This window comes from Peromyscus leucopus, unplaced genomic scaffold (assembly GCF_004664715.2).
Source record: "Peromyscus leucopus breed LL Stock unplaced genomic scaffold, UCI_PerLeu_2.1 scaffold_1434, whole genome shotgun sequence".
NCBI classification, from domain to species: domain Eukaryota; kingdom Metazoa; phylum Chordata; class Mammalia; order Rodentia; family Cricetidae; genus Peromyscus; species Peromyscus leucopus.
In genome coordinates, this window is record NW_023504594.1 from 30,047 (window position 1) to 41,329 (window position 11,283).

The 11,283-nt window shown below is 42.7% G+C and overlaps 1 protein-coding gene across 1 annotated transcript; it reads right to left on the bottom strand.

The window, feature by feature from the left end:
• Positions 1-1,138: 1,138 nt before the first annotated feature.
• LOC114688804 (preferentially expressed antigen in melanoma-like protein 1) lies at positions 1,139-6,832 on the bottom strand. Its single transcript, XM_037201785.1, has 3 exons — positions 6,815-6,832; positions 4,268-4,845; positions 1,139-1,706 (listed from the first exon to the last, which is right to left on the bottom strand). The coding sequence occupies exons 1-3, from the start codon at positions 6,830-6,832 to the stop codon at positions 1,139-1,141; spliced, it is 1,164 nt and encodes a 387-aa protein (XP_037057680.1).
• Positions 6,833-11,283: the final 4,451 nt, after the last annotated feature.

The window sequence follows — 11,283 nt, forward strand, 5'->3', positions numbered from 1 at the left end:
GAGGTGGCTTAGGGGTTAAGAGCCATTGCTGTTCTTCTAGAGGACCCCAACCCATTCCTAGTATCCTCAGACTCCTCACAGTATAACTATAACTCCAGCTACAAGCCACACCCTTTTTCTGGCCTCTTTTAGAACCTGCATTCATGTCCCACAAATTTTATATATAATTAGGTAGAGTCTCACTTTATAGCAATGACTGGCCAGTAATTCAAAGAGCCATATGTAGGCATTTACCACCACACCCAGCATAAAAACAAACAAACAAAAAAACTGAAAATTTTTAAGGGACTAGAGAAATGACTCAGTGGTTAAGAGCATTTTCTGCCTCTGCAGAGCACATGGGCATTATTCCCAGTACCCACATGGTATACATGTAACTCCAGTTCCATGGGATCTGATCCCCTCTTCCAGCCTCCATAAGCACCAGGCATATTCAGGAAACACACACACACACACACACACACCACCACACACGCACGCACACGCAAGTAAGACACACATACTATAAAATAAGTCCTCACAAAAATTGTTAAAATTTTTATTTTGTAGGGCCCCCAAAATATAACCCTATGGAACTGTGGCTTAAACCTCAATTCCTTTTCCTCATGTGTCAAACTCTTCAATGTGCCTATGGGTCCTCATATCCTGAGCATCCTGGATTACACCTGCAATACACCAGAGATTACCACAATCTCTAGATGACAACCTTGGATGCATGGATCTGCCATAACTAGCCACACATTTGAGATGTGACAGTCTCAGAAACATGAGAGAGAATGTTAGAGGAATTCTACTTCATTTTATGGGGATGTTCACAGGACATTTTAGATTTAAAACTGTAAACCATGCTAATCATCAAGATAGGAAAACACACATTTCATAATTCTGAACATGAATTTATAATCTCCATGCTGGGGTAACATCCTTATATATCCAACCTGCCAGAATCTACTCCCATGACACCTGTCAACATACCCAAGTAAAAATTTTCCCTCCTCTTGAATCCAGCAGCAACTAACTTTTCCCTCCCACCCTGGAGCATCAGTCTAAAACCATGTGTTGTGTGTACTCTGGCCAGACACGTGTGCCTTGTTTTTCATCTGTCAGCATCCACAGGAAGGTTGATATTTACACACAACTAATAATAACGCTGACCCTCACACAATGGGGTTTTGTTGTAGATGTATCGATTGTCACAATTGCAGCAGCATTTAGTACCAAAGACAACCTTCCCTGGCTCCCTAATGGCTTTCAGAATATCCATAAGCTCATCACAATATTCTCTCATGAGTTCTATGTGGAGAGTACCATTGTAGTCATAGCTCTCCTGAGGAACAGGGTACAGCTCCACTCTTAGCTTTCTCAAGCTGGCAGTATGGTGTAGTAGGTCCCTCAGGGCATGCAAGGAGATTTGGTTCCCATAGAAGCTGAACTTGAGCTGAAGAGAGCTGCTCAGGGCAGGTAAGATGTCATGGAGATATTGATCCTCAATTTGACAGTCCTCTAAGTCCAGGGTCACCAGGGTCAGTCCAGCTTTTACTAATAGAACTTGGAGGGTTTCAGGACATGGATCAGTCAATCTGACATTTTGCAAATTCAGTTGTTGCAATTGACTGACACATGGGAACTCAGAAAGACTGTCCCATTCTGATACTGAGAGTGTACAGTGAGTCACATCCAGGTCATCCAAGGGGGTCTTCAAGGACCTAATTAGGAAAACAGACAGTTCTTAGAAATGATGGCTAATACAGAAGATGACCAGTAATAACACAGAAGAGGACAGTGTGGGTCAAAATATTTCTAATTGTATGGCAGATCAGTACCCATGATGCTGCATGACAGTCTACACACTAAAATCTGTACTGAGGCCTGGCACCATCCTTAACTACACATCCTCCCTCACTATCAAGCAAGACCCAAATGCTGGCTAGACTAACAGGGCACATACAGCAAAGACCAAGGAGGACCAACCCAGGCAAGATCTGGGAACAATCCAATGTCACCACCCCTCAAGCACATCTTCTCCGTTCCTTTCTCTGTGCTTACCTGTGCACCCTTCCTTCAACTAACTTCAGTGCCACACATTTCCCAACTATCCATCACCTACACAGGCTTAAAACCATTAAAACTGGGTATGGACACTGGGCATAGCAGTGTCCATCTTTAATCCTAGCACTTGGGAGGCAGAGACAAGTGGATCTCCTCGAGTAGGAGGCCAGCCTGGTATACATTCCAAGACAGCCAGAGTTACATAGCTAGGTCCTGCCTTGGCAGGAAGCAGGGTAGCAAGCTGAGTATTGGGGTACACACCTATAATATTGATACCTGCAAGCTGAGGCAATACAACCAAGGAGTTCAAGGCCAATCTAGGCAACATAGTAAGAAGCAATCTTTAAAAAAAATTTATATTTAAAAAAAAAGAAGTAATCTTAAAAACAGACCATTCCTGATGGGTGGTGGTAGCACATGCCTTTAATCCTAGCACTTGGGAGGCAGAGTTCAAGGCCACCCTGGTTTACAGAGCAAAGTCTACTGTGGGATGTATTTCTATTCCCCTTGGTTAATAAATAAGCTGCTTTGGCCTATGGCAAAACAGCTGAGAGGCAGGCAGGAAATCCAAGCAGAGATATAGGAAAAAGAAAGGTGGGATGAGGAAGATGCAAGCCAGCCATGGAAGGAGCAACAATGTGTCAGCAGACCACTAACAGCACAGCCATGGGCAACTTGGCCAAACAGATTAACAGGAACAGGTTAAGTTATAAGAACTAGCTAACAGAAAGCCTGGGGCATAGACCATACAGTTTCTAATTAATAAGTCTCTGTATGTTTACTTGGGACTGAGTGGCTGTGGGACCAGATGGGACACAGGAAAACTTCTGACTACACAAGTCCAGGACAGCCAAGGATACAGAGAAACTGTTTCAGAAAACAAACAAACAATCAAAACCAGTCCATTCAGAGTGAGAGTGCTTAGTAGATGAAGGCACCTGTCACCAAGGCTGACAATCTGCTTTGGATCCTTGGGATCCAACATGGTTGAAGGAGGAAACTGACTGATGCAAGTTGTCCTCTGACCTCCACAAGTATGCCGTGGCTCTCCCTCCCAACCCCACTGAAACAAATAACACAAATAAATTAAAATAGAATGAAGGTGACTCATGCATTTAATCCCAGCATCTCTGGAGGCAGGGACAAGCTGAAGTCCATGAGTTCAAGGCCAATCTGGTCTACAGAGCAAGTTCAGAGACAGATGGGGCTATACAGAGAAACACTGTGTCAAAAAAAGAAAGTGGGGTTAGAGATACTGCTCAGTAGTTAAGAGTATTTGCTGTTCCTAGAAAGGATATGAATTCTGCTCCCAACATGGTGGCTCAAAATCCCCTGAAACAGTACCCAGGGAACAAACTGATGCCCTCTTCTGATCTCCATGGGCACCTAGCACATGGTATGCAAACATTGGCTCAGGCCCACAAACATATACATATGAAACATCAGGAGATCTGTAGGACAAATTTTCTTATTTCTTCAAAGAAGGCAAACCTAATTTCTGCTAAAAAATTTCAGATATTACCATCAATTCTAAATCTGTACTTTTCAGATTCACAAGTCACTTGATTGTCATTACTTCACTATTTGACTTAATTGTATAATTATATAAATCTACTTATTAAGAAAAGGAAAATATTTAGGCCAGCTAACTTGCCTGGAATCAAGTTGGGCAATATGATCATACTTCAGCTTGGCTCCTAGGGAAATGTCTGGTAAACACTGTTTTAAGTTTTCATCCATTTCTATAGTTTAACTTAAAATAAAAAGCATCTTTGCAGTTAAGGAAAAGACAAACCCTAGCCTTTCCGTAATGGGAAATAGTAGGCAGTCTGCTGTGTCCATATACATGGCTTCTGAATAGAGCACAGATTGGGAACTAATGCAGGTGTGACATGCTTTCTTCAATGCCCTCCTGTGTCTTCAGCTTTCTTGAACACACTAGCTAAGGAAGAAACTAGAATCCACTCACTAGATCTCATTGCTTCATAACTGGCTAAAAAACATGGGTGCATTTACAGACCATCAACCCCAGCTTAACCTTGATCATTTGCACCACTGGTTATGTGAGAGCTCTCTCCAGGCCAGAGCAGACAGGAAACAATGCCTTGACATTTCTAATGCCTCAGCACTGTCAATCCACTAGTGGGTACAGGGAGCAGGTGCCCACTATTATAAAGGAACAGGGCTTTGTTCTGCTCTCCAGAGCATCTGTCTTTACCCAAATAGCTGGTGCAGGTGGCCCTCAAGGAAGGGAACAGTTTCCAGATGCATCTTCTTGAGACATTCCAGCTTGACGAACTGCAAGGTGAACTGGATGATGATATAGCTCTTCTCCTCTGGGGAAATAAAGTTATCTCCTTGGATGTTGGTGAGAGAGAGCTTGTGCAGGTTCCTCATGCAGCCCAGGTAAGAAGCCAAGTTAAGCAAGAAAACTGGATTGCAGAAAGCATCGTGGAGGCCCAGTGTTTCTACATACTCCAGGTTCACCTTTTCTGAGAGCTTCTTGTGGTTAAAATGGGATGCTGACCAAATCTGAAGCTCATTACAGTAAAGCTGTAACAGGCCTTTCCTCTTATCACTCCACTCAAGAAGGTACCCTAAGAACTGGGTAAGGGGGCCTTCCATGAAAAACAAGTCCACCACCACCTTCGAGGGCTTCTTCACTCCCGCCTTCGAATGGCCTGCTAGTGCTTGAGTCTCACTTGAGGTCTGTGGTAGCCAGTTATCCATGGACCAAAGCCGCATATCCAAGAAGTTCTGACTCACAGACCATAAATCCAGCACTTCCAGTTTGTCCTGCTTGTGGGGAAAACAGAAAAGAGCCTCAGCAGCTGGGCCAGGACACAATATCTTGCCTGTGTTTTATTCCAGCCCTGAAGTTGGCCTTCCGTTCTGTTAGACAGACAGACAGACACAGAAATGTGTTGCTATAGCCCTGGCTTGCCTAGAACTCACTATTTGGACCAGGCTGGTGTGGAACTCACAGAAATCAGCCTGCCTCTGCCTCCTGAGTGCTAAAATTAAAGGTATAGGCCACCATGTGCTACTCAGTAACAGTGTTTTTAATTACCATGTAGTTCTTCTGATGTTAATTTATGCCATTTGCGTTGGCCTATCAGACGATGGTGTTCAAACGGCACAACTTGTCAATTTTTCTCAAACTCACTGAAGAAGTTGTTCTGCTTTTGGGGTGAGGAGTGATTTAAGGGAGGCCACATGTCAAAGCTCAGTTCCATTCCATTCTCATGTCTCTGCCTTCCTTTTGTTTCTCAGAAACAGTAAACTGAAGCATGGAGAAGGAATAAAAAAAAGAGATGCCACTGAGCTGTGGTGGCGCAGCCTTCAATCCCAGCACTTGGAAGGCAGAGCCAGGTGGATCTCTGTGAGTTCGAGGCCAGCCTGGTCTACAAAGTGAGTAACAGGAAAGGCACAAAGCTACACAGGGAATCCCTGTCTTGAAAAAACAACAGCAACTGCAACAACAACAACAACAAAAACAGAGATGCATTTCTTGAGCTTTCAGTGTACACCAAGCCCTAAACCTGCATCAGTACATTGGCTCCTAGAAGGGCCCCATCATCTAGGTGTGGCTCAATATCCTCATCTGATGTTGAGTTACTGAGGCTCTTACTTCAGGTCCCCTGCTCATCACCATCAGGGCTCAGCTGGGGAACTCAGCAGGAATCCTTTATTTAGTGCCACAATTGACCACAGGCACCTTGTTATTAGTCATCCTTGGATCCTGTGTCATCTCAAAACTAGCTCCAGGGGGCTGGAGAGATGGTTTAGTGGATAGGAGCACTTGCTGCTCTTGCTGGGGACCAAGGTTCAGTTCCTAGAATTCACATGGTAGCTCATAACTGTTTATAACTTTAGTTCCAGGTATCTGATGCCCTCTTCTGTCCACTGTGGGCACTGTACAAACAAGGTGCACATGCAGGCAAACCATTTATACATGTAAAATAAAATAAAAAAAATCTTTAAAATAAAAACCCAACTTGCTCTGGAGGTGGAGATGCAGCTCATTTGATTCGTGAATGCCTAGGTTCAGTCCTCTGCACCGCATAATCTCGGTGTGGTGGCACATGCCGTTAATCCCAGCACTTGGGAGGTAGAGGTCAAAGAATGTCAGAAGTTCAAGGTCATCTTTGGCTACATGAGTTCTACTTGAGATCTTGTCAGTAGTAATAAAGCAGTGGCTTGTTTTTCTTGATAAGAAGTAGAAAAACACTTTATGTAGAAAGATTTTTTTCATTGATATGATAGAATCCCAAAAGGATACAATATTTTAAAAAGATAGATCTCTTAATAAAGTGTCCATGCTTATGTAATGTTAGTATTTGATTCAATGGGAATCTGGTTAATTTTACCAGCCATAACTAGTGTAGGCCAAGAAAGGTTGTAACCTGGTAGGATCAGAGGCATGGTTTGCAGAGGTCTAGAGGCTCTAACTAGCTGGGAGTCTACTCCACCTGTGGGGAGGGACTGTGTATGCCCTAGTGTAAATTACCTGAATTCACATGGATTAATTTACATCAAGCCTTACCAGCATGGAAGCAGGATATAAAGATAGAGCCCTGTGCCTGTGAGAATTCCTCATAGCCACCCTGTCCCAAATAAGCCCCCTTCTGTGGGTTGCATACTTGACAACAGACACCATCACCAAAGAATTAGCACCAACACTGCCACAAGTCCATGGAACTAGTGAGCTGTCCCTCACAGTGGGTAACTTGCATTTCTCTTCCCTTTCAAAACACCCCTTTACCTCCTTAGATACACCCATGTTAGCCAAGTATGCACATCTCAGGCTGCAATCCTCTGTTTTTCCCAAACAAACTACTCTGGAGAGTAGATATTCAATTGTACGTGTGTGTATGAATTCAATGGACAGCCATGGATAGCCAAGAGAGAAGTTGACAATGGGAGAGAATTACTGAAGCCACAACATTCCAAGTCAGGTGTGGTGGGTCACTTTCCTAATCCAAACACTGTGGTGATCTTGGTGGGTGATAAGGCAGGAGTAGTCCTGAAAGACCCTAACCCTTCAGTCTTACACCCCCAAGCCCCAGGAGAGTGAGGAATTAAAAAGCTAGTTCCAAGGGCAAACTGACTCATCCATTACTTACCCACCCCTGCCACAATGTAACAATGTAAAGAGATTTCTGTTAAGAGATGGGCTCAACTGTGACTGGGATAATTGCAAGTGTTCCAGGAAAGACCACTGTAACCTTTGTGTAACCTTCATTCCCACCCTGATACCCCCCTTGAGGTTTTGGGAAGAATGTGCAAGCAGACATGATTGTACCCACCCTGCTATCAAGCCATGATCTTTTGAAATTATCCTCTAGACATAAATCAGTTGAAAGGAAATTGTATGGGAATTGTAATTTTACGGCTTTTGTGGGTTTTTTCCTTTAAAAGTACCCATGTGGCTGCAGTCGGCACGACTCTTGCTCTCAGGACAAGAGGAGCCCCACTGTACAGCCTCATCAATAAACCTCTTGCTGTTTGCATCAACAGCACCGGGGTCTAGGTTCTTGGGACACCCAACCGAGAAGGTAGTACCCTGGGTCTGGGGTCTATCAGTACCCTGAGTTCAAGTCCAGTATGGTCCACACATACCAAGACTTCTCAGTGCTGGTGATGCAGCTTTTAATCCTAGTTCTTGGGAGACAGAGGCAAGCAGATCTCTAGGATTTGGATGCCAGCCTGGTCTACATACTGAGTTCCAGGACAGCCTGGGCTATGTAGAGAGACTCTGTCTCAAAACAAACAAACAAACAAACAAACACAAAAAAACCCAAATAACCAAAACACAAATACTTCTTTGTCACACATTTATTTAAACAATGAAAATTCCCCTAAATCCAATATACACACAGAGCAGTGTAATAATGCTTTAAGGGTTCATAATGGTAGAGCATTTGCCTAGCATGCACAAAGTCCTACGTTTAATCCTGCAGTAGTATTACTGATAGCCACCCACCCCCAGTGCAATAGGACCAGTCACTTAAATCAAGAGTCCTCTAACCTCTGTAGACCCAACAGAGGTCATATGATGAATACAGTCTGTTTGCAGTGGTTAGCTTCGACATGGGCACCTTAAGACTAACAAAGATGTTTCTTCTACTGTGTGTAGAAGATTTTTACTTTACTGATTTTGCTTTACTGATTTTTTTGTTTGGTTGGTTTTTCAAGACAGGGTTTCTCTTTGTAGCCCTGGGTGTCCTGCAACTCACTCTGTAGACCAGGCTGACCACAACTCAAAGGTGCCTTTAATCCCTGCTTCTGTTCTACCAGTGTTGAGATTGAAGACTTGTCTAAATTAAGGCATTTTAAATACTTGTTTGTATTATGTGTTTGGGTGTTTTGACTGAGTATGTGTCTGTGCATGATTTTCATGTACTGCCCAACGATGCCAGAAGAGGGTTTTGAATCCATTGGAACTGGAGTTACAGATAGTAGAGGTATGTAGGTGTTGGGAATCGAACCTAGATCCTCTGTGAACAATGTTCTTCAAAGGCTTGGAACATTTTGGTTATTCGGGGTAGCATTCTGTTGATCTTTGGTAGATTTCTGATGACAACATTACATCACTTGATGACACTTATTTTCAAGAATGAGAAACTAAACATGAAGGGGGATAATGACTGTGAAAGTATGGAACAGGAAGCTGTTTAAATGCTATGTCCAGTATGGGGGTAGGGTGGAGCCATGGTCTTGAAAGTTTAGCATGGACAGAACCCAAGTCACTGGGAGGCTTACAACTTGGAACTCTGAACTTTGTTTCTTTAGATAGAAGATGTTTCACTTTATAGCCCACATGAAACTCACTATGTAGTTCATGCTAGTCTCAAACTCAGGGAAATCCTCCTGCCTCAGACTCATGAACTGGTATTACAGACAAGCAGCACCAGCTAAGGTGTAAATTTTTAAATTCATAGAAAACTTGCTGGGCCTTTAATCCCAGCACTGGGGAGGCTGAGGTAGGCACATCTCTGTGAGTTCGAGGACAGCCTAGTCTACAAAATGAGTTCCAGAATAGTCTCCAAAGATACAGAGAAAACTTGTCTCTAAGAAAAAAAATTACAGAAAACTGCCAAGGTGTGATGATGGTCTTTAATCTCAGCCCTTGGGAGGCAGAAGCAGAAGCATCTGTGAGTTGGAGGCCAGGCCAGGGCTGCCAAGGAGAGTCCCTTTCTAAAAGATAAAATAAAACTTTACAGCAGACCTAAAGCAGACATTTCCAATGTATTCTTTTTTGTGCTGAGAATGCAATACTGCACTAGCAAGCTTCACACCACCACTTTTATTAAAATTAAAAAAAATTGTTTTGGCAGGTGAGGTGGCTCAGCAGGTAAAGGCACTTGCCACCAAGCCTGAGGACCTGGGTTCAATCACCAAGAACCACATGGTGTGGAGAATTCTCATAGTTCTCTGACATCCGTACCTGTGCCTCAGCATGCACACACACACACACACACACACACACACACACACACACACACACTAAATAAATGTAATAATTATGAAAAATTTTACGATTTATTTATTTATTTATTGTGTATAGTGTTCTGTGTTCATGTATGCCTGTAGGCCAGAAGAGGGCACCAGATCTCATTATAGGTGGTTGTGACCCACCATGTGGTTGCTGGGAATTGAACTCAGGACCTCTGGAAGAACAGCTAGTACTCTTAACTGCTGAGCCATCTCTCCAGCTCCCAACCATAAACACACACACTTTAAGCTACATGCTTTACTTGTTGATTTACTACTAGGACTACGACTACGACTACGACTATGACTAAGACAGCATCTCACTGTTGAGTTCAAGGCCAGCCTGGACTACATTAGAGTAAGTTCCAGGACAGTCAGGGCTATGAAGAAAAACTGTCTTGAAAACCAAAAATGGAAAAATTACTTAAAAAACAAAACAAAACATCCAATCCTTCCGGGTGGTGGAGGTTCACACCTTTAGTCCCAGCACTTGGGAGCAGAGGCAGGTGAATCTCTGAGCCTGGACTACAAAGTGAGTTCCAGGACAGTCATGGGTACACAGAGAGTAGAAATATACATAGAGTATTCAAAATTAACTTTAAATTGTATCAATAAACTGAAATCTATAGCAATGTGAAATATTTTACAGAAGTTGTTACTCTTTATTTGTTTTTCTCCAGCACCTAATATAATTTTATGATTAGGTAAAACAAATAGAATCATGCCACATACAAAAATAAGGTATATTTAAGGATTCTAGGGTCTCTTTACACTACTCTATTTAAGCCACCCATGTTTATGAAGATGTACGTATCTACATTTTCAAATTTGCCTTTTGTCTTCTTCCTGTCTAGACAAACACTTGTTTCTGGGTGCCTCTTTCCGACTTTTCTCCATCACATTTTTCCCTTTAACAAGGTGCCAGCCCAACTTGTATTTGTTTGTAGTGATCTTCCTTGTTCCTTCCATGGCCACAGAGCAGTCTGTTGTGTGATGTGCTGGTTATATCTACTCTCTTCTCCTGGACTTGGCTTCTTCCCAGGCCTTGGCTATCACAGAGAGCTTCAGTAAATGACCTTGTCCCCGGACATTTGCTATTGTTTGCAGTGGATCTTTAGTATGGGCTCCTGGAAGTGATGTGAAGGTCAAAAGGCAAATATGGCTGTTTTTGCTATAAGCATTGCCAAGTTCTTTTTTTAACGTTTTATGATGTGAGGTTGGCGAAGATCTTTTCCAATTCTGTAGACTGTCTTTTTGTCTTATTGACCGTGTTTTTGCCCTACAAAAGAGTCTCAGTTTCAAGAGGTCCCATTTATTAATTGTTGCTCTCAGTGTCTGTGCTATTGGTGTTATATTTAGGAAGTGGTCTCCTGTGCCAATGCATTCAAGAGTACTCCCTACTTTCTCTTCTATCAAATTCAGTGTAACTGGATTTATGTTGAGGTCTTTGATGCACTTTGACTTGAGTTTTGTGCATGGTGACAGATATAGATCTATTCGACATCTTTTACTATGTTGACATCCAGTTATGCCAACACCTTTTGTTGAAGATACTTTTTTCCATTGTATAGTTTTAGCTTCTCTGTCCAAAATCAGGTTTTCACATGTATGTGGATTAATGTCAGAATCTTCAATTCGATTCAATTGGTCCATATGTCAGTTTTTATGCCAGTACCAAGCTGTTTTGATTACTATAGGTCTATAGTACATCTTGAGGTCAGGGATGGAGATGCTTCC

What these genes read in the sequence shown, in the direction of transcription:
- LOC114688804 (XM_037201785.1), bottom strand. An exon ending in CACCTGCACCAGCTATTTGG is followed by an intron (nt 1,707 to 4,267) that starts GTAAAGACAGAT and finishes TTTCCTAATTAG; the next exon opens with GTCCTTGAAGACCCCCTTGG.